We start from the raw sequence: 25,062 nt of genomic DNA on the forward strand, positions 1-25,062 counted from the left end.
TTAATTTTGAGAAACTATTTTATGACAATTTTATATAAAATGACTATATAATACAAGTATTGTGAACTTGGATTATAATGCAGGTGGTTGTTAAAAGTCAAATTTTGGCAGGTGGAAGAGGCTTGGGAACATTCCTAAACGGTTTTAAGGGTGGAGTTCACATCGTCAAGACTGATTATTAAGGTTAAAATAACCGTTTTAGATGTTTTGGCATAACAAATAAGGTAGTCTCTCCATCCACAGTGATCATAGTTATGCAACTGACTCATGAGTTATTTTTTATAGGTACCTATTAATGTTTTCAAAGGAATTGCGGATGAAGATGCTGCCAAGGTCGTGGATGGTTTGGCTCCAAAGGTTGCTGATAGAAACGATTCTATTGAACAAGTGAAGAAGCTATATAAGGTTTTCTGTGAATCTGATTGCACATTGTTGGAAGTGAGTATGGTTTTCTTTCTTTGTTTGGCTATATTTTACTCTGGCTACCTCATGTGTTACCAGTCATCTTATATGGATTTCTGTTTATCTTGCGTTCATCTTTGTCTAAATCGTTTATTGTTGTCAACAGATCAATCCACTTGCTGAGACTTCTAGCAACCAATTAGTAGTTGCTGATGCGAAGTTAAACTTTGATGATAATGCTGCATTTCGTCAAAAGCAGATATTTTATCTTCGTGATCCGTCACAAGAGGATCCTCAAGAAGTATGTAACATTATTCTCTTTTATCATTTTTATCAAATGGTTATTCTTGGTTTTCTTCCAGAAATAGTATCAGCAGTTGCATGATTATCTAATGTTTGTACACATGGCCCTGATTCTGCATTATTGCCTATTACAGGTTGCAGCTGCCAAAGCTGATTTGAATTACATTGGCTTAGATGGAGAAATCGGTTGCATGGTAAATGGTGCAGGGTTAGCAATGGCTACAATGGATATAATTAAGTTGCATGGGGGAACTCCTAATTTTCTTGATGTAGGTGGAAATGCTTCTGAAGGCCAGGTAGTGTTGTTATTTACTTTTAATTAAATACTTTCACAGTTAATTTATGTAGTATTTGTTTGTTTTTTTGGTTCAATTCTGCTTACTCTCTAGGTCTGGTAGATTGACAATTCATTAATCTTTTACCCTCATCCAACAAAGATCATACTTCTGGGCGTAGCTGTATGTTATTTATACTGTTGTTCTTGCATTTCTGGCAATCACTTGTCATGTCGTAGGGTTGTTAGCTTTATGTTAAATTTAGTTTCAGACAATTGATGCTACGTTGGTGATGTTTATTAATCTTTTGATTTGAAGAATTTTTTTTGTGTATATAATATAGCCAATATATATGATTAAGTTTATAATGTCATGGCTATTATCTTTTGTAAGTCTGAATATTATATAAATTTTTGATGGTTAATGTTATACTTCTTTTTGTTATGTAGTATAGGACTTGCAAGTAATGTGCTAGTTTTCGAATATGTTAATTACTTTTTATAAATTTAAATATTATATTCGATTCAATTATTCGAATATTATAAATATTTCTCAAAGTTTTACAATGTCAATTTTTACTCCTTAATGAAAAATTGATATTCACAATAAAAATATTACCCAACGGAATCATCGTCATGGTCGATTCAATATCATAGTGAAAGTTAAAAATCCCTAAACTGAACATGATATATTTTTATATAAATTATGTTGAAGTAAAATTTTAATATATTTTTAAATAAATTATGTAAAATTTAATATTAATTAAAATTAAAAATAATACATGATATGTTTAAATAATAAAATAATATATTATCGATGAATTTTTATATAAATAATTTTTATTTAAATATATTATTGATGAATTTTTATATAAATAATTTTTATTTAAATATATTATCGATTAATTTTTATATAAATAATTAGAATTTCACTTGTTAAAAATATAGAACAATGTCAATTTGGTAAAATATACATTCCAATAATCTTTTATTCATTGAACCAAACACTGTAATCTTACATTACTGTCAAACAAACCAAACACAGTAATGTAACATTCCCAGTAATGTGTTAAGTAATGTTACATTCCGATAATCCTATTCTCACTAGTAATCTTATATTTCGTGAATCAAACGCACCCTAGATGTAAAAAATAACTAATCGTTAAAAAGAAATTACATAAATAATAATATGTCTAATATGTATAATGAACTTACGGCAAAAAGAAGATATTAATATCTACACGAAAAATACTAATTGACACATATATATTCAGAAATTATAACAATATCATATATAACTAAAGGAAAAAAAACCAGATATAAAAAAAAAACAATAAACGATTTTCGGTAAACAAAAATACATATTTCATATTTTCTTTTGAATTTTGAATTTATTAAATTAATTTTATTGTTATAGAATTATATTTTATTGAATTTTTAATATAAAGTACAATGTTTTATTTAAGTATGTCAAAAGATCAAATCATATTTGAAACAATAAACAAGCATACATCTTTTTTTAAAATATGTACCATATCAGAATCATTTGGATATTACCACAATAGGTGTATATACTATTGTCTTTTTTTAAAATATGTACCATATGTAAGCGAATAGGAAGACCTCTTAAAAAGCGAAATAAATTAAAACATTACGATTAAAAAATGTGTTTTTATTTATTTATAATTTTTAATGATTATTTAGATTTTTTGAATCAATTATGTATTATTTTATCATTAGTAACAACAATTAGTAAGGATTGATCGAAATTTTAGTTAATCTCTTTTGATTTGAAAAATATTTTTTTTTTATTTGAACCTGATTTGAGTGTTGAAAGATTTCATTCGACTTATAAAATATAATTATTTTATAAAATAAAATAAAATTTTAATTAAAAAATAATAGAATAAGTATTATAACAATTATATTTAAGTGTATATAAGAAAATTATATTATTGTTCTGGTCAGATTAAAAATATAGATTTTGTATCCTAAATTTGGACACACAATTCAGTATCACCTTTTACAAAATCTAATAGACCCGGTTTATTTAAAAAAAATCAATTTTATCTTCACTAATTATAAAATCAATAAAATTAACGAATTCTAATATATTTAATAATGATTGTGTTTACAAAAATTTATTTAAAACATAATTCTTTAAATAAACACTCATTTAATCTACCATTGAAATTCATTTTCGGTACAAATTAGGGAGTAGTTCGATATTTAAGCATTTAAAGCTTGTCAATTAGGGGTTTGGCCATTTGGAAAGCAAGGACTACAAGCTCAAAACTCTGAAAATCTACAAGGAAAACATCATTTGCTCAATGGCCATTATTGCTTCTGCTTCATCATCTTCCTCTCTTACTTTCACTTGTTCTTTCCCTCCCTCCCAATTCCTCTACCGACCCAAAGTCAGTACATTTCCCTTACCTCCTTCTGCCTTATCAATCCCTCGTTCACCCCGATAAGAACACCAAACTTATCCCTCTCTCTCACCACCGCGGCAGCCAAGGGCGGAGGAGAGAATTCGGTGCCCTCGAAAAACCCACGAGAAAACAACAAGGAAGTAGTCGAAGAAGAGGAAGTGGAGGTCGAGGAGGAGCTGCCCTGGATTCAAGAGAAGGCATTGGACCTTGTTGAGTTCACCGGTTCCGTTACTCAAGCCATCCCTGGACCCAGAGTTGGCACCAGCTCTTTGCCTTGGATCCTGGCTGTTCCTTTAGCGTATGCTGGTGTCACGTTTGTCATTGCTTTTGTCAAGACTGTTAAGAAATTCACTTCTCCCAGGCACAAAAGAAAGAAGTTGGTTAGTTGGAATTGATTTCCTTTGAAGTTTTTTCTTCTTCTGGGTTTTGGAAGTGAATTTGAATTTTCATACTTCTTCAATTGTTTTGGACTAATAGGGAATGGGATTTGGCTTTCTCAGGTTAATAGAAATGCAATGCTTTGCAAATCAATCGATGAGTTGTTTCAGCAAGGTAGTGATGCAGTTGATCAATCAGCACTAAAGGGGTTAGTGCAAAAGGTGAGACATAGAAAAGGGTAACACCCAAACGCTTAGTTGTTTCAATTCTTCAATTTTCTTTTAAGTATTCGTGTTCCATATTTTAGTCTGACCCATATCTAGATACGAGTTTCCAAAGATTATAAAAATTGAACATGTTTATGTCAAACATGTTCATGTGTCGAATACTCGGCTGTTCATATCTCCTTATGGAAAATTCTGTACTGTCTTGCTTGTAGTGCTTAATCGAGTCCTGCCAATTTCAGCTCTCAGGAGATGAATTTATATCCTTATTGAAAAGGGGATAATAAGATCCATCTTCAAGTAACCATAATACCATATATTATGCTAAAAGTTCAGATCAATTCATTATTGCCTTTTTCATAGGATTTTTTTTTCTATAGAACATTTATTGGCAAAGAATCATTACAATAGGACTTTGCTATTGAGCTTGGTTTTACTTTCTTATGTGTGTAATGGTCTCTTGGAAGTAATTGATATGTTGACGGAGATGCTTACACACGCATACTCATATCATGCAGACATTTTGTTGTTATTTTAATGTGTAATATGCATGTCATTTGAGTTTTAATATTAACTGCTAATCCCTATCCAGACAGGTTTTAGTGTGGAGGAGATTCTGCGCAAGTACATTAGGTATTCTTTGAATGAGAAACCATGGAGTGCAGATTTGGTTGCTAACTTAATCCAGTTGAGGAAAGCTTCACTGCTGGACGATTCTCAAGTTGCTGAAATTTTAAATGAAATCTCAAGACGAGTTGTTCGCGAAAAAGGTTACTTTTAGCACTGCCGCTCTCTTTACTTGTTATGTGAAATAGATAACATCCTTTTTTTGTCTGGAACCTACTAACCTTGAATGATAGACACTATAGTTGATTGTGGTAGTTATACTTTTTCGAAAGGTTATTTCTGAAAATGCCAATACGGCATTTCTGATCATAATCATGTTACTGATCTAATATTAAGTTTGTTTTAAGATTCAAAGTTGCATTCGTGTCTTTTTTAATCTCCATACGCACTCTCCGTGAACTTCTATACGATTTATCTTCTTGTGAGTGGTTTGCTGATAAGTTTTCTTTACTGTTCAGGCCCAGTTGTCATGGACATGTCAGGGTTTACAGAAAAGGGATTTAAGAGGAAACTTGCTGTGCAAGGCCTTTTTGGGAAGGTTTTATATCTCTCCAAGGTGTGTTATTGAACTGATAGCTTTATATTATTTGTTCCTAATACTTGCCTTTTCTGTGGATTTTGTGCGCATTTTTTACTCAAATTATATACGATAGGCCTCGATTGTTTTGTGTCTATGTTGTATATTTTATTCGATTTGCAATGGATAATAGCCACTCGAGGCTTATAGATGATCTGGTACATGGTTGAATAAAAGTATTAGGGGATGTCAAATGGTCTGTAGAATCGATTGTCTTTTTTTTTTTTTTATAGGAATTGAAGGCCTCATTAAAAACCCCCTTCTTGATTGAAGAAGCTTGTAAATAAGCTCCTTAATAAGAGGAAGGAGGAAAAGAATGCCTTAAGATTTCATTAAACCAAAGAAATTACAAAAGATACAAACTTAGAGCACCCCAAGACAAAGAACCAGAAAACAACCAAAAACAACCCTTCACAACAACATTAACTGCCTAATCGCCTCAGCTACAACAACTCCAAAAGGACAACCAGAACTATACCCGAAACACAGCACAACACAGAACAACTATAAAGAAGCCACTTAACAGTTGACAGAAACCATAAAAGCCAAATTCGACTACTAAAGCCATGAGCTTCCTCACGATAAGATAAAAAACAACAAACTTCGAAAAAAACTCTGTCCGCCAATCTGCACCGAATACTGGAAATGACATCGGTGACCGACCGAAACTCCAGCTCCAAAATCCAAAATCAACTTCGAGTCCCTGAAAACAAATCACCACATATTGTATCTTTCAATACGTCCATCGCTAAAATGTTCCGAAATCAAGAACACTCGTGAGCCTTTAGAATCAAAATCCGAATCTTCCCCGATCTGTAGGGATTCTTTCGCATCCTTCTTATGTCTCAGCCGCCTTGCATGAAACTCAGAATCATAAAGGCTTCTACCATCAAGTTCAGACACATCTTCCACACGATGCACCTTACTTTGAAAAAACTTGCTACGACATTCTCTAGACTTCCATTGTTGAGCCGAATGTTTCCCAAGAGCTTTATGGAGAGAGCTTAAATTATTATTCTTCCCATCCTTTGCTGTCCGGTTCTGCCTGTCCACACCCTTGGAACTTATGAATGCAGAATTATTTTTAAGGCCCACAAAACACTCATCCTCCACTACCTTTGTCTCTACCCTACCATCCAACATGGGGAATTCTATAAAATAATCATTCAATCCCTCAAAACCACGTGCAGTGTCACTACTTTTCCTTTTGTCATTCTCTGCCTCTCTCTCCGCGTGAACCGGCACATCCTTGTGCTCTACTACTTCCTCAATTTTCGAATGAGCCATCCCCTGACCAGCAACAAATGTTGCCAGTCCTGAAAATAATTCCTCCCCTATATTCCTTTCCTCCTCAACCTCACCCGACAAGATGATGCCTCTATTTTTGTTCCCCACACAACATAATAGATTGTCTTCTTCCTCAGAACACCGCTTAGAATTATAGACCTCCGAAGAGTCCATGCTTCTTCCTGCTTCCTCAGCACATTCATTCATCTCGGAAATCTTCACTGGCGAATCACCATCGAGTTCCCCCACCGTGGATAACGGGTAGGCAGCTACCTTTTCCATCAAGGACGAATCTACCCAGACAGATTCTGGGCTGAAACAATGTTCAAACTCAGAAACATATATTGTATAGATCTGATCCCCAACTTTCAAATCAAAATAATCATCCACTCGAGCTTGGCAGTTCGTGGTTATCTGAAGCAATGCTCTATCAAATGAGCCGGGGTTGACGGACCCTTCCTCAATGGAGATAAGTTCTCCCCATTTGCCAGCAATGTTTCTGAAGGTGGAATGGCTCCATACAAACGAAGGGATTCCTTTGCAAGAAAGCCATGCTCGACGGCTGCTGCACTGAAGCTTTTCCGACCACACTTTCACTTTGTCAAAACAGTTTCTCAACGCCCCAATCTGATTATTAAGAGCAAAATCCCTACTCTCTTCATTTTCAAAAATGATTAAAATTGCTAAACCACTTAACCTCATAATTTTGGGACCTAACACGCCATCCTTATGCAAAAGAGCAGCCAACTCTTTCATTCTTAAAAATTTTCTGCACCAACCTACCAAGATATTTCTGAGAGTTAATAGCTTATCCTCGTCAACAACACCGACTATGGGAGCCTCTGAATGAGTATCACCCTCCACTTTACTCTTGACCTCAGCTGGTTTTGGACCAGAAAACTTCTTTCTCCAGAATTCTTCACGAGGTTGAAATCTCGCCATGAAAACTCTAATATTAGAACCTTGAAACCAAGATCTATCAGCACAGTTGATAGACTTCCTGGCATCCTCCACTCTGGTGAAGCGAACAAAGTCAAACATACTTCCTCCCATGCCTTTTAATAGGGATGAAAGAATCAACCACATCGCCATATTTATCGAATAATAACCTAAGACCTTGATGATGAAGATACTCTGGGATATTGAAAATGATCACTATAAAGCAATTTTTCCCAGCAAAATTTCTCATCTTACGCGACATCAAGAGATATAAAAAGGGAAAAAGAAGGAATTTTTTTTTGAAAACGCCTGATTTTTAGAGAGAAGGAGGAGCTTCTCTCACTAACGCCCTATCCAGTAGAAAGCTTTTAGAATCGATTGTCTTTCACTATGTTACTTCAATTTCTCATTTTTCTCTTGAAGTATCTTTGTCTAACATTCGTGTCGACACATTTGCTGACCCACTAAATATATGAAAAAACTTTTAAAATGGAAATCGAGGATACTCGTGGATGGTACATACTCATATCCAACACAAAATTGTAACTAAGTTAGGTCTCAAGAGTGATTTCGATTATGTATGAAAGGGTTTAGATAATGTGAAGTCGAATAAATGGATGGTAGTCTAAAATTTTGACCTTCATCCAAACAAGCATATCTCATTTTCATTCGTCATCCATTTGAGTTTTTATACTTATCCACAGGATTAATCCATGATTTCTTTTTTTTTTCCTTATGCACAAACTTAAATTGATTACGTTTTTGTCAAAAATTTTGTGCAGTTGCCAGAGTTCTGCTCGAGGGATAACTCCTTGATTGTCAAGGAAATATTCGGCGTTACGGAGTAAGACTTATCTATTCAATTTCCAGTCTACATTGTAGTTCTCACAAAAATGAGGGGAAGAAACTGAAAATAAATACCCACAGTGGATGTGTTTCGTGTTCTCTACTTAATCGTTCTCGCCCTCTTTTTCAGTGAGGACATGGAAAAACTTCGGCTACACACTTTCTCCGAAGCTGGGGATATGGATTCACTCGAGAAGATGGTCGACGGTTCGGATTCAGAAGATTCCAATGAGGTTTCATCTAATGCCGCTTAATGCCATAATGGCATTGCAATTCATGGAGAATTAGGTGCAGAAAAGATTTTGAGGATTGCCTCAATAAATGTTGATGAGCAATGTTGTTCCGGGATTATTCATTTGTCGGTCCAAAATTTTGATGAGCTGGTGGTCCTTCAGATGGTAAGCTCAATATGTACACTGTTACAGTGAAAATTTCCAATTAGTGTAAGAGTTGTGATAGTTTTTTAAGGTAAAATTCACTCTAGGTCACTCAATTATGTGTTAGGTAATAAATGGGTTACTCTTCTTTTAAAAGTCACTCAAAATTGTTACTCGAATCGTTAAAATTGAAACAGACGTGGATTGGTATAATAACAGTTTTAGTCCTTAAAACTTATATGTTCATATCAATTTGGTCAATAAACAAATATTTAAAAAAATTATCAGTCCTTTTTGGGTTCTATCAAATCAAATGAGTTAATTAAACTTTGTCTAAATAATTTAAAGTAAAATAAATGATGATTGAATTACTTTGAATAATATCTTAATCATATGAATTTCGAAAATTACAAAATAACTATTAGCTTTATCAGATGATTAATTTTCTTTTATTATAATTGGGTTAATTCTATTTTGGTAAAAAGAAAATGGAAAAACCGATTATTCTCCGCTAATCAATTAAACCACATAAGGCATTTAGTAGATGAGTCGACTAGTAGGTATTTAGTATATATTGTTATAATTACATTTAAATAAAATATTCATTTATTAGGGAAAGTGCTAACTACATCTTGGGATGGGGAGTTCCTAGCAGTATTGATATGATGTGCTCTTTCTTTTGTACGAAAAGGGTCCGACCTTGTTAATGCCCGTAAGGTCCATGGTTCCCATGCTAAGAAGATTCAACTGATGTCGAAGGTGTGTTAATCTGTTTCAACTTTTGATTACAATTAAAAATGAGAAATTCTGTGTGGTTTCTTTATGCAAATTGATTGTCAATGGTGTGAGGTTTCCTTGTGGCTGTGGTTCTTTTAGGTTGAGAACCAGGAGGGTGTCATCAACTTCGATGAGATCTTGCGTGAGACTGATGCGTTTATGGTTGCCCGTGGTGATCTTGGAATGGAAATTCCAGTTGAGAAGATCTTCTTAGCACAAAAGACGATGATATACAAGTGTAATCTTGCAGGCAAGCCTGTTGTTACTGCCACTTTAATGTCCGAGTCCATGATAAAGTCTCCCAGACCCACCCGTGCTGAAGCAGCCGATGTCACCAATGCTGTCCTGGATGGTACTGATTGCGTCATGCTCAGTGGTGAGAGTGCTGCTGGAGCCTATCCAGAGCTGGCTCTAAGTTATTGTATCCCTAACAAAAGAGTTGTTAAATTCCAAAATAAATAAATAAAAGAACGCATCATATTAAATGTTATTGTATCCCTAAGAAAACATGAACTCTAAGTTATACAAATATTTTGCGTAGCTTATATTATGGTTTTGATTCCTCTATAATGTTCAAATTTAGTATTTAGTTTTCGTGTTTTAGCTTGATATAATTCTATCGTTGATTATTTATGTAAAAATATCAATGCACTTTTTTTTATCTTTGAAAAGATGTATATTTAAATTTACGTACACGTATAGACTATCTTATTCAAATTTGTATCACTAAAGATGAACAAAATTCTCTTAAACTACTAGGACCAACAAAATTGTCTTTAACGAACCATTCCAAAGGTTCCATGTAAAGTTTAATATGTAGACAGTTGGTGTTAAAATCTAAATCATGTAAAGTTTAAGTGAAGGATCAAATCCCGAATTCGAATATAGTAGTGACTGAAACCATAATTTGACCTTTGCCTGACTTAAATATTTATGCTGATTGGGTTGCTGGCATTGCAGAAATGTATTATTCTGCATGTACTGTTTCTGCTGTCACAACGGCCATGACATGCAGATAACACAATTGGGATTATTCCAAAGAGAAAAAACTCACTTATCGCCTTATATTTTAATCTCTCAGGCATATCCACGATATATTCCTTTTCGAATATTCTAATATTATTATATATATACATGTATATATACATATACATAACGAAATAGCATCTTCAAGAATCAAAGACTAGTAAAGTGACAATGGCTCCCAGAACACACGACGAATCCGAAAACCTGGACGTAACAGGAGGAGAGAAGAAGAAAGAAGACGCTGATAATGAAGCATTTTCATTTTATATGCTTTTGAGCTATGCAGATGCACTGGACTGGACTCTAATGGCGTTGGGGGTATTGGGGTCTATCGTCCATGCCATGGCTCAACCTGTAGGGTACCTTTTGCTAGGGAAAGCCCTCAATGCATTTGGGGATAACATTGATGCCATGGTTACAGCACTCAAGAAGATAGTCTGGGTTGAATATTCGATCGAGTCTTGTATTCACTATTCACCTATTCGGTTTTATGATCTCTTTGTCTTTGCTTGTTGTGCAGGTTATTCCTTTTGTATGGTACATGGCCTTTGCTACGTTCCCTGCCGGTGTACTAGGTACATTAACAAGCTTATATAACAGTTTAACCTTCGTGTATTATGTTATATGACGGTTCTGAGTTCTGCAGAGATCGGATGCTGGATGTATGCGAGCGAAAGACAGATGGCTAGACTCCGACTAGCATAGCCCGAATACATCTCGAAATACGAACTAAAAATATCACGTCAACTTAGGAACGTTCACTGAAAACAAATGCTAAAAATTTTGTTTCATTTTAAAACATCCCTTTATCAATTTTATATTGCTTCATTTAGCATTGATATTCGTAAAATAATAATTTATCATTCCAAAATAGGTTGATTTTATGCAGCAATTAGGCAGTTCTATGCGGTTTCTTATTTATATACAATTTTTTAATATTGTTTGATTTTAAAACCATTTAAAAACTATTCATAATATTCATTCATAAATACGATTATAACTAAAATTAACCAAAATTAAAACAGTCCTAAAATTACTATTACAGACTCTTTTTAAAATAAATCTGATAAAGCAACCCAACGGATATAATGTACATGCCACTAATAAGTCAAAGTTAGGATGTTTTAGTGATATTGTCAGTAGGTTTGATATCTAGAAGATGCTCGTAAGCTCCTCTCTTCACGCCATCTACTACTATATTCGAACCTACGCATGAAAATCATCAAGCGATAAGTAAAACTTAGTGAGACAACAACATAACCAAAATGTTATAAAATATGAATTTCGTAAAGTATTATAATATGAAACTGTAATTTAAATAAAAACATTTAACACTTTCGAACCGAGTTGTTCAAGTTGATTTTCCCTTGAAACCTGAAATTCATTCTCTCATGATTTCATCAAAAATCATGTAAGTCAATAATAACTGTCATAAACAATTCATATTTCTGTCATTTTAACTCATAATCTCATAAAGATTCTGATAAATAATATCAGATAAAATCATCAAATCATGATTTCTGTTAATTGGAAGTCATTCATAACTTTTATATTTATATTCATGTTCATATTATATCATAACTTTCATATTTATCTATATAGCCCAATGTATATGTAAGAGAATACAAGGTACATGAGTAGAATTGAAAAGCGCACTAGGCACAACACAGTGTCAATCATAACTGAAACTGAGATATGATGTACTTCAGTGCAATAATAACCTGTGCACTAACTCTGTTGATAACTGATAAGTACTCACTGAATGGCATGCCAAATGTGCCTACGACTCTCAATGCAACATACAATGGGCTTTTAGCTTATATATTATTCGTTCCATAATCAATAATTCAACTCAAAATCATTTTCCAATAATTCTTATAAATAAAACCATACTTGGGTAGTTCGCACCTTAACATTCATAAGACATATATAAACATTATGAAAATAATAATATGTACTTAAGTTAGAAAGCATATTTTAAATAATATGAGGCTAACTTATCACAAGTCGTCCTCAATCAAAATAACTAAATAAATAAATTGCATTCACTTTGACACTTTATTAATAAATCAAAATATAAGTCTCACTGAGCTTTAGGACGAATTACTTGTTCTTAAATGCTTAAACTTTTCAATTTTATCAAAATTTCATATTCAAGTAGTTCGCACTACTTCCAAAGAAGTATTATTTTGTATTAATATACATACTTAAAAATTATTATGTTAATAACACTGAAAACTAGACTTAATTATGAATCTAACCATATAAAAACTTCTTCTAGTTCAACTTGTACGATTAATAATGAATTTTCGAAGTTGACTGACAGAAGCTGTTTTGGGTAGAATCGGTTGTCCTATTTTCTAGCATATCCTCGATTAAAAATTCATATTTTTTATATACAATTTGAAATCGATAACAATTTTCTTTAGACAAAACTAGACTAATATTCAAATCAACGACATAAAATTCATCCCGTAATAATTTCTATATAATTTATGGTAAATTTCTAAACTTATTGTTCGAATTATAAATTTCTACACAACTTTCCTTAAATAGCATCTTAACTTATTTCCATAATTCTATAAGCTTAATAAATGAACCTTTAGGCAAGAATTACAATTCGCATACACTAGCTCATCGCAAGCCAATGTTTGTACGATAGCACAAACACAAATTAAATGCACTCACCTTTGCCTTCCTGACTAACATTCTCCTCGATAATCTTCTCAATTTATGCACTTTTCCCTTCTTTTTCAAGTTACTTGGATCACTATATTTATTGAGGTCTGACGATGTCATATAATAACATAAATATTCAAAGTATATGTTAGTATTGAACTAACATATTCTAAGCGTAAATATAAAATTTTATAGAAATAAAATCGATACTTATATCGATATAAAACTATACAATTTTATAGAAATAAAATCGATACTTAAATCAATATAAAACTAAATCGTACTTCCATTGTAATTTCAAACTTCTCAAAATATTTACTTAAATTCCATAAATATTTATTTCCATTATCAATCCTTCAACTTTTGCCAATTACAATGATCCTTCACCATTATGATCATTGCATTTTAATTTTTAAAATTTCTAACACCTTAATAAAATTCTTAAACCAATTCTTTAACATTAAAAAACTTGCAATTTCATCCAAAACTTTCTTAGATTCTTTGATTTCAATCATCCATCTTTATAAACTTGAAATTTGATCCCAACTCAATATTTAAACTCAAAAATCAGTATACTAATGAAATTTCTGGCATTGCTATTTCTCATTCAAAATAATACCAATATGTTTTCAAAGTCACTAACAAGCCCTTAAAATTTTGGGACTTTTCAAATTTCCACCTTAAACTTTACAAACTTGCAATTTGGCTCCAACCAACTTTTAAACTTAAAAATTCTAGCATTTCTAATATTAAAATTCAGCATTAACACTCCAACTATCACATTTATGCAATACTATTCCAAAATTCTCAAAACTTGGAAATTAACCCTTTTCTATTTCAAGCTTCCAAATTGATCTTCAGGTCTCATAGAATACTTCTAATATCATTTCTAGACCATAGGAAAGTTTTCCAAAATTTTCCCCTAATTTCTTCATATGGCTGAATACCCCAAGAACAAATAAACTTGATTTCCATTCAATTTCAAGCATGAATTCAACTTCCTAGCATCAAATTCATGCTATTCTAATCACAATAACATCAAATTACATCAAAATCCAATCACTCTCTAAAACCCTAGCATGACCAAATATCATATAAGCATGTGCAATTAATTTTAATCATCATGCATGCCTTAGGATTAATTACTAACATCAAAAACATAAAAATCTTTCATTAAATCTTCAAAATCCATAAACCCTAATCACCAAATCACAACATCCATGCATGTTTAGCATGCGTTTCTTACACCAAATGATAGAGAATTTGATGTAGACCATTTTTCTATTTCACAACTTTTTCCAAAATCTTACTAAAATAGCTCAAAAATGAAAAGAAAATTTTTTCTTACCTTGAAGGGGGTTCATGGAAGCATATGATGGAGGAAGAAGAATTTTAAATTTTTCTAGTAATTTTCTAATACACATGGCAATTTAACCAATTTAATTGAATTTAAAATTCAATTCTTGAGAATTTTCATTTTTGCCACTAATGAATCTTAAAATTTACCAAATGTCATTGCCATATTCTCCATTAAAATATTCTTTGGTCAAAGAATAATCGCTTGGTTTTAACTTTCCACTTTGGCCATGAAATTTTTGAAAATTGAATTTTAGTCACTTAAAAATTCCACCGTTCGGCCAAATCTGAAAATTACATTGTTCTGAGTTGAATTTATCTTATCTAAAATATGGAAATAATATTTCCAACCATTATCCATCATCATTCAAATTTTTGTGAAATTCCGGTTCGATCTGATTATCCGATTTATATACCAAACTTTATCGATTTATAGTTTTTAACACAAATCTCGTACAAAAAAATCTGATTCCCATGAAAATTTTTGTTTTAGGCCAAACTGATCATTTACAGACTAAAATATATAAAATTTCCAAAATAACATTTTTAGTCCATGAACTTTTACAAAGTTTATACTTTATCCATCAAACTTTCAAAACATACATTTTAGTCACTAACAAAATTTAAAATTTTTTGGGTATTACATTTGATGCTCGGCTAGGAGATCGGAGCCTTTGATACAAATATAATGAGTGGGAATATCATTAGTGGGATGAGTTATCACACGAGTATCATACAAGATGCAATAGGGGGAAGGTACATAAACCTTGCATTCGACTCCATTCGTCTCGATTTCTCGAAATTTTGACATACTGCTAACATAACTTATGGTTCCCATCTAGGCCATTTCCTTGCAAGCCTTGCAACACTATTTTATGGAATACTTATTGCTGCTATATGCTGTTCGGAAGTTTCCCTGCTTACCGTCGTCGTCGCTCCTACGATTCCCGTGATTGGAGCTACCTACACGAAAAAAATTGAATGTTGTTTCGGCTGTTAAGATGGTCTATATATCAGAAGCTACATCCATGGTTGAACAGGTATAACATCAGTAACATTTCATATCTTTAATTTCCAAGATGATAAGTAGTACAAGTTACTCCAGTTATGAACATCCGAGGTTTACCGTGTTGCAGACCGTCTCTCAAATCAAAACAATATTCGCATTCTTCGAAGAGAGTTTTGCGATTAAATTGTTCTCGGAATTCTTGGATAAATTGTTCTCATAAGTAAAGGAGAAGCACTGATTAAAGATGTAGGAACTGTCATGTTCCAAACTATGACCTTTTGTGCTTGGGCACTGATCATATGGATTAGAGCCGTTGCCGTGAGTTCCAGGAAAGCGAAAGGTGGTGATGTTATCGCTGCGGTGATGAGCATTTTCTTCGGATCTGTGTAAGAAACGACATCGTCCTTGAACTGAACAAAATCATTCAACCGAGTCTCGACATGTATGTAACACCAGATTGTTTTAACTTGCGGATCACTTACTTTTGCTGCACCAGACATACAAATAAGGCTGTAGGACATGATGTCTTCAAGATGATCCAAAGAAAGACAACCATAAGTTATGATTCACAAGGAAAGGAAGTCGAGAAGATTAGCGGCGACATAGATATACATGATGTACACTTTGCTTACCCTTTTCGGCCGGAAAAGTCGATCCTTCAAGGATTTTCATTGTCGATTCTAGCCGGAAATATGGTTGTTTTAGTTGGAAGCAGCGGCTGCGGAAAGAGTACCGTTATTGCATTGGTTCAGAGGTTCTATGATCTCCACAAAGGTTTATTAGCTTCTTCCCGGTGTTTACGTGTGTTACAAGTTGTACTGATTTTGATTTTAACAAGAAAATTGTCTAAACAGTCCTTAAGCTTTTTAGGGCTATTGGCGGGGATCGATCCAACTTAATATTGGAAAAGATTGAGTTTTAAAATAAAGAACAAGCAAATAGTTTTGGAGTCGCCATCGACATTTGAGTTGGGTAAGTCGACTACCTAAAAATACATTTTAAAATAATTTTAAGATAAATAATTTTAAAAGATAAAAAAATGATCTACGTTTAATCGGAAATTCATTTTGAAAAGGATTCGGGAGTCGATTACGTGTGGGGAAGGATTAGCACCCCACAACGCTCGAAATCAGTACCTAAGCGATTATATGTCATCTAAATATTAAAATTGGCAAATTTGAATATACATTTAAATTATGATCATTTTTTAGAAAAGTATAAGGGATATTATTTTGCACGAACAATTCTCGAAAATACCTTCATTGTCAGTTAATTGGGCATTTCCACGGATTCCCCATACAAAAGAATATTGCCCAAATTTTTAGATAAAATACTTACATTAATTACATTAAAAAAACAAATTAATTAGAATATAAATATATTATTTTGTTCGAACAATTTTTGGAAACACACTCCTTGCCAGTTAAGGCGCGTTTCTATAAATTCCTCGTGTAAAATAATATTTGAAAATATTACAACTAGCAGGAAATTAAGAAATATATAAATGATGGACCAAAATAATAAAAATGTTAACTTTAGGGATTATGCTAAGTAACCAACAAGAAATCAGAGCAACCATTGCAAATATTTCACAGATTAGGAGTTACAATCGTAAATAAACCAAATTTAATAATTCAAGACCAAAATGGAAATTATTAAAGTAAGGAACTCAAATTAAAATATTCCTAAAAATAAGATAACAAGTGAAATAGGACTAAAATGAAATATAAATAAAAATAATATCCAAATCATAAACCATCAGTGACTAAAATGCATAAATTGAAGATATCGTATCTAAATTATAATAAAATAATAAACATACCCCAAACAGTAGCTAAAACAAATAAAAGTAAAAATCAGTGAATAAATTTGAATAAATGACAATAATAAATCTGACTAAATTGAAATAAATACAAATTATAGCATAGAATTAAAGAAATAAAATAAATAGATTACCAGTGATTGAAATGGAAAAATGTGCGTAAAATAGAGGGGTCTGTAAGAAAATAAACCAAAATATTAATACTAAGAAATGAAAAGGTAAAATAACAAAATAAGGGCAATTAATTTGAAAAGATTACATGACAGTGACCAAAATGCAAGTTTTAAAAACTTGAGAGGATCGCGGAAGAGATTAAACCATTGGGGCCAAAACGCACGGTTATAGCCCAAAACGATGCCTTTTGATTTGTGTTATATATACCATTTTTTTGTTCTTTTCCCCCTTATTTTCCCTTCTTCACTCTCTCTCATTCCTCAGACTTTCTCGCTTCTCTCTACATTTCTCCAGAAATTGGCGACGAGCGTCTTCGCCAACAGCCGCGTCAGCCACCGTCCTCTGCCGCCTTCGGTGGCCATTAGCCACCAAACTTAAGGGATTTATTCGCCCTGGCACCGTGAGCTCGGATCAGGGCTTCGTTTTATAAGATTCAGCCCTCAACTCCACAAAAATGATTGAGAAGCCTTCAGCTTCCCGTGCTCCGATCTACCTTTTCCGTCGTTGGATCGACCCAAGATTAAAGTATGATGTTCCTCTTCTCCATATGCTTCTCCTCACCGTTCAGATTCAGTGATGGAGACTCTGAACACCGGTGAAGCCTCTGAACGAAGATATAATTTCCTTTCTTCTTCTATTGTTTTACGTTGTTAAAAAATGACTTGTATTTTGAAAATAAAAAAATATTGCTCTCAAAATATTTCTTCTTGTATTGCTTTGATCCAAAGAGGGTTGAGCTCTCTATTTTTACAAGTTTTTTCGAATGGGGATAGACCCCGGTTTTACACACTGCTATCCCCCTCGAAATAACCCCCTCCTATACATTTCTCTATGGGTTTTTTATACCCAAATACAAAATAATTTCCTTTCTCTCTCCACCGAGACCCTCTCTATTTTTTATTGCCCCTACTTTTTTTTCCTGTTGATTTTTATGGCCTCCATCTGCGTTTGATTATGACAGATGGTAGAGGAATAATTTCCCCTAGAACCGATCATTTCATTCACGATTTTTCGGGATTTTGATTAGTTTTTAATGATTTATTATATTTGGATTAGATATCTAATTGACAAGGTTGTTTTTTGTCACTGTTCGGTCTGTTGCTGACGATGGCGTGGCTTCGGCTGATGGTGGCGGTGTATATTTCCTTTCTCTTGGCAGTGGAGGCAGCGGCAGAAGACTAGGGTTAGAAACCTTAATTGGTTAGGGTTTGAAATAGGCCCAGGTTTGGATCAATTTGGACCCAGGTATGGGTTTCTGTTTGGGCTTGGGAGTTAGGCTTCGACCTGGGCCCGCCTAGTCACTTGGGGCAGGGTTTGGGTCTGATGACCCTTTGTGATTTGGGCCAACTTGGGCTTGTAATTTGTAATTTGAAAATAAAAATAATATCAATAAATAATAATAATAACCCGGACAGAAACGAGTATCTACAACTGCCCCTCTTTGCCCATGCTTATGTTAACAAGAATAGGGCAAAGATAAAAAGACTATACGCTTTTGTTTGGTTCCATCCTGACGCTGTCTCAAGTGAGACCAAAAGATAACCCGAAGGATTTAAATGCTCAAAAGACTTACTGATGGCCTGAAGGACTTACTAATTTTGGAAATAATTTACTGGGTAAGAAACTTTGGAAATCGCTTTCTTACCTTTCAAAAATTTCATTTTCTGAAAACATTAAATAAGAAACTTTGGAAATCGCTTTCTCATTTTTCGAAAATCATGTGGAAACATCTTGCCCGATGGTCTTATAGATGGCTCGAAAGACTTATCATCTCGCTCTAAAGACTTACAAATGACCCGAAGGATTTAATCATCATGCTCGAAGACTTACTGATGGCCCGAATGACTTACTAATTTTGGAAATAATTTACTGGGTAAGAAACTTTGGAAATCGTTTTCTTACTTTTCAAAAATTTCATTTTCTGAAAATACTAAATGAAAAACTTTGGAAATCGCTTTCTCATTTTTCAAAAATCATGGGAAAACATCATGCCGAAGGTCTTATAGATGGCCCAAAGGACTTATCATCTTGCTCGAAAGACTTACAGATGACCCAAAGGATTTAATCATCATGCTCGAAAGACTTACTGATGGCCCGAAGGACTTACCAATTTGGGAAATAGTTTACTAGGTAAGAAACTTTGGAAATCGCTTTCTAACTTTTCAAAAATTTCATTTTCTGAAAATACTAAATAAGAAACTTTGGAAATCACTTTCTCATTTTTCAAATTCATGTGAAAACATCATACCCGAAGGTCTTACAGATGGCCCAAAGGACTTATCAACTTGCTCGAAAGACTTATAGATGACCCGAAGAATTTAATCATCATGCTCGAAAGACTTACTGATGGCCTGAAGGACCCATTAAGTAAGAAACTTTGAAAATTATTTTCTTACTTTTCAAAAATTTCATTTTCAGAAAAGATTTAAATGGGAAACTTTGAAAATCATTTTCTCACTTTTCAAAATAACTTAATGGTTGGGTAACATGCCCCACTTCAAAGTAATGATTCTTTTGTGGATCAGCCTCATGTTCTTCAGGTTCTGCCTCTTTAATTATGATTCCTTGTATTTGAGGTTTGAATTCTACTTTCCACTTGCTATGATTTTGACATCATAAATCTTCTCTTTTCACTTGAAGGTTTGTAAAACCAATGCATTTATGTTTTAAACACGATTGCAATTAAATGTTTTAATGTAATACATTTTCTTTTATGCCAATGATGTTCTCATGCATTCCTAAATGTTGGTTCAAATTTCTTTTGACTCCAAAGTGGGGAACCAGGTCTTCTTCCACTTGATCACTCCTCTCCAAGGTTTACTTCAGATATCAGTGTAGCAACTTATAATTTCAAGCTTGTATTGTTTGAAGAGATATATGATCAACTTATGTCTTTGTGTCTTATTTGCCTCCCGTTTGAATTAAAGTCTCAAAAGAGATGTTTCATTTCTTGAATTCTTGCTACAGTCAAAATTATGACCTTGATGCCCCTTTCTGTCCCTGACTCAGTTGTGCTATCAGATTTGTTTTTCCATGACCCTACAGTTAATTGATGCTTGACTTATTTGCTCTACAAGGCATGCTCTTCCTAAATTCATGGTCTATCCCTGACACTCCAAGTTGTGAGGCTCATTCTCAATGTCTTTTTGGTCTGAACCTTGTTATCCCAACATGATATGGGTTTTTGGTCATGCCCTAAAGTTGGTATTTTCATGACTCCCTTCTTAATTGAGTGCCAAAATTTCATCCTTGATTGGTCTCACTTTTGCATTCTGCCATGAGTTGGGAAATGTGCCCCTTTCAAATAAGGTAATCGTCTGCTTCTTAATTGATTACTAACATCATCACAAGGAAGTGTTACAAGTTCTATTCTCTAGTCTTTCTGATCTCTCAGACCATTTGCTTTCAAGAATGTGGAGTGCTTCATGTTCTGGCATCGCTTATTCTCTCTCTCCAATAGAGGCAGAAAGGGCATCACCTGCTCCAAGGACTTTTCGCATTTGAGACTGCCCTGTTTGAAAATGTTTTTCTTCTTTCTTTTATTTTAGAAATCAAAGAATATAAGAATTTTGAAAAGTATTATCCCTTAATTTAGGCTTACAATCGAATCAAAACATAAACATGAGTTCACAGAATATCAAAAGAATCAACATCTCTTTAATATTTTCAGAATTATAGCTCTTTGACAAATATCAACATTGATGGGTTGGCTTTATTATTTTCTATGGTTTCAGCCATTGAAATGTCTTCATTTGTTTATATGCCCATGTGAACCTTGTGACATGTCCTTCTTTCTCAGCTTGGCATATTAATTGGATGTAGACAAAATGAAGCAACTAGCATATTCAATTGCTAGACTTTTTGGAACACTTCCATTTTAGTTCTCTAAAATCTTTCACTTGTTCAAGCTTTGTAGACTCCTCTAACAAAGGCGGTATAGAAATATCGGTCTAAAAATGAAATTCCCGAGTGCTCTTGTGAAATTGACTATAACAGGTGTTCCTTAACTCCCTTAGTCCATCTTTACTGAAACTCCTTATTTAGATAAATTTGATTTAATTTACCATTGTTTGGCTAGCTGAATTCAACTTTATTGTATATATATTATAATTGCCTTTATCGGGCTAGCTGAATCTTATCCATTAAGTCAGGGCATTTAACCAATTGCTCTAGAGGGATAGCTCAAGCTTTATTGTATACATATATAATTGCATTATGGGTATACGAATTCAATTTCTTAAGCTTTTCAAGAAGAACCTGTTATAGTCTAGGTGTTGTTGAAAGATAAAAAATATCATCTTTAAAGTTTAATTTCCAAGCAACTGACCTAAACTAGATTCACCTACTTGACTATTCCATATGTGAAGATCATGATCATCATTAAACGTCATCAACAAAATTAGAAACCAATCAACTTTGCAATCCTAAGCGCAAGATGCCTCATTTTGCCCACATCATTAAATACATGAATGCCAAGCCCTTAATTGTCTCTTCATGTAGAGAGAATGCTAGTTTGGTTCCTGCAAGAGAAGGGTATGGTGTTCTAGTGTATCTTCTGGGGCAAGGTCATGAGTCCTTGTTTTATCAGTTTTCAATCTTGTCACTTTGTCAAAGATTTATAACTCTAATCATTTAAAGAGTTTTTAATTCATTTGATATTCAAAGAATTTGAAGATTGCAAATTTGATTTAATGCTCATTATCTTTAAAGTAGCATAAGTTTATTTAAATATCCTTACAAAAAAATTGAGAAATGACAAAAAACAAATTCAAACAAGATGATGCAAATGGAATAAAACCTCACGAGGGATGACACGATTTCTTCCTAATTAGGATGCCCCATTACTCATCAGACATTTGGGCGCTCGATTGGATCTTTAGGGTTGTTTTTGAAATGGTCTTTTCTCAGAGAGGGAAAAGGAAGGGGGTCCCATTTCGAAAATGATTCTTTGGATTAATCGGTTTGTGATAAAAACGTGGTTCGAGGAGTCACCACCAATATTTAATTAGGGTGTGCTTGGGCACCCAAAATGTATTTTCCATTTTAATAAAATATTAATTTTAATTAAAATGACAAACTAACAATCTGCGTTACCAAAATTTGAGTTCGGGAGTCGGTTACGTGTGGGGAAGGATTAGGACCCCACAACGCCTTAAATCGGTACCTAGTCAATTAATTAATTGTCTTTCCAATAAAATTTACAAGTTTGAGTCTAATTTAATTTAAGATCCCCTAAAATAACGCTCTATGAATTTTTGGATGAAACATAATAATATTTAATTATTTCCTATCGAGAATAATCGACCTCTCATACCTTGAAGAAATTGGTTTTTACTTCAATTGAAATAAAGAAATATTAAAATTACATTCTAAAGTTCACTATTATTTCAAAATAATAACATCCAAAATAATTTTAAGAGTTAAAACGATAATATCTAATTATTTCCAATCGAGAATAAATGACATTTTGTGCATTAAAACAATCATTTTTTTCTCCAATTGAAATAAAGGGATATCATTATTTCGCCTTAAAATTACAAAGCGATTCGAATGAAAATGATAATATCTAATGATTTCCAATCGAGAATAAATGAGCTCTCGTACCTTAAAGCAGTCATTTATTACTCAGAACAAAATGAAAAGATATTACTATTCTCAATGTCGATTTGAATGTTATTGTTTTGAAAATCTATCGGAAAACACATGCAAAAATAAAACAAATAAAAAGTATGACAAACAAGGAATTAATTATTTACTTTACCGATATTTAATGAGAAGAATGATGTTTAATTATTTAAATATCTCGAGGCGAGACCTTAGATTCCTTCTAACAGTCTTTTCTTGATGAATTAAATTAAAAGAACATCATTCTTCTCATTAAATATCGGTAAAGTAAATAATTAATTCCTTGTTTGTCATACTTTTTATTTGTTTTATTTTTTTATGTGTTTTCCGGTAGATTTTCAAAACAATAACATTCAAATCGACATTGAGAATAGTAATATCTTTTCATTTCGGTTCGAGTAATAAATGATTGCTTTAAGGTACGAGAGCTCATTTATTCTCGATTGGAAATAATTAGATATTATTGTTTTCATTCAAATCGCTTTGTAATTTTAAGGTGAAATAGTGATATCCCTTTATTTCAATTGGGGAAATAAATGATTGTTTTAATGCACAAAAGGTCATTTATTCTTGATTGGAAATAATTAGATATTACCGTTTCACTCTTAAAATTATTTTGGATGTTATTATTTTGAAATAATAGTGAACTTTAGAATGAAATTTTAATATTTTTTTATTTCGATTGGAGTAAAAATCGATTGCTTCAAGGTATGAGAGATCGATTATTCTCGATAGGAATTAATTAAATATTATTATGTTTCATCCAAAAATTCATAGAGCATTATTTTAGGGGATCTTAAATTTAAATTAGAATCGAACTTGTAAATTTTACTGCAAAGATAATTAATTAATTGACTAGATATCGATTTAGGGCATTGTGGGGGTGCTAATCCTTCCCCACACGTAACCAACTCTCGAACTCAATTTTGGTAACATAGACTGTTAGTTTGCCATTTTAATTAAAATTAATATTTTATTAAAATGACAAATACATTTTGGGTGCCCAATCGTGCCGACTCCTCGAACCACATTTTTATCACAAACTGTTCGATACAAAGAATCATTTTCGAAACGAGACCCCCTTCCTTTTCCCCTCTAGGAAAAATACCATTTTGACAGCTTGGCGACTCTGCTGGGGACATTTTTTAGAGAGTCAGGTCATTAGTCGACTAATTAATTGTCTTTGCAAATAAAAATTACAAGTTCCCTCTAATTTGGTTTCTGATGACCTGTCTGGTTTAAATAAGTGTTTATGATTTGATTAACCACTAAATAGTTGTATTGACTTGTTTGTTGGTGTTTTCAGAGTAAATAATTGTTTATGGTTTTGAGCTTTATGTCCAATATTGTTTACTTTGTTTTCGCTTTTCCTCACACACTACACAGCTACATTTGCATAACATGAGCTAAAACCCCGCTCCGTCCTATTTAAGTAGGAGTAAGAAGCTACTCCCTCGTATGGTTTTCACCTCTGTACGGGATAGTGGTTAACCCTTGGGCTCATGCCTTATGATCTTCGTGATGGTTTTCACCTCCGTATGGATATAAGTAGGTGTGTCCCCTTGAATTGAACTCAATCTGAAAGCCTGTAATGGGTCAGGATTGAGGGTTCGACAGCCTAATGAGCCCCCAACAAGGACAATTCGAGGACCTCTTACTTTAGAACCGAACCCAATATATATGGAACTTAGAACCCTAATCTAGGTAGAGCATAACCCAACCTTTAAGAGTCCCATGAGGAGGGTACACAAGGAAAAGCTTTTTGAGTTATTAAATTTCGCTTTTCAAATAAATGTATGCGAACTAGAAATCATGCTGCTAGGTTCATTTTACCCGAACAAGCATGCAAATTAGATATCATGCAGTTAGGTTTTTTTGTGAATAACAAAGCATGGAGGTAGATATCATGTTTGAGTAGGATCTTCTAA

General features: G+C 33.1%; 2 protein-coding genes and 2 pseudogenes across 2 annotated transcripts; all 4 read left to right on the forward strand.

Annotated features, from left to right (window-relative positions):
• Positions 1-291: 291 nt before the first annotated feature.
• Positions 292-1,103, forward strand: LOC120171697 (succinate--CoA ligase [ADP-forming] subunit beta, mitochondrial-like; the record flags this gene model as incomplete). Its single annotated transcript, XM_039179364.1, has 4 exons — positions 292-438; positions 569-703; positions 840-1,001; positions 1,095-1,103. Coding segments are annotated over 4 exons (453 nt in total), but the record flags the coding sequence as incomplete, so codon positions are not given.
• A 952-nt stretch (positions 1,104-2,055) lies between these two features.
• On the forward strand, positions 2,056-8,567 carry LOC120171698. The gene is made up of 7 exons (XM_039179366.1): positions 2,056-2,086; positions 3,235-3,791; positions 3,912-4,010; positions 4,606-4,783; positions 5,099-5,196; positions 8,226-8,287; positions 8,420-8,567. The coding sequence occupies exons 1-7, from the start codon at positions 2,056-2,058 to the stop codon at positions 8,541-8,543; spliced, it is 1,149 nt and encodes a 382-aa protein (XP_039035297.1). The 3' UTR covers positions 8,544-8,567.
• A 43-nt stretch (positions 8,568-8,610) lies between these two features.
• LOC120171699 lies at positions 8,611-9,905 on the forward strand (annotated as a pseudogene).
• Positions 9,906-10,629: 724 nt separating this feature from the next.
• Positions 10,630-25,062, forward strand: part of LOC120171724 — a 31,195-nt pseudogene continuing 16,762 nt past the window's right edge.

Source organism: Hibiscus syriacus, unplaced genomic scaffold, assembly GCF_006381635.1.
Source record: "Hibiscus syriacus cultivar Baekdansim isolate YM2019G1 unplaced genomic scaffold, ASM638163v2 tig00111835_pilon, whole genome shotgun sequence".
Classification (NCBI taxonomy): domain Eukaryota; kingdom Viridiplantae; phylum Streptophyta; class Magnoliopsida; order Malvales; family Malvaceae; genus Hibiscus; species Hibiscus syriacus.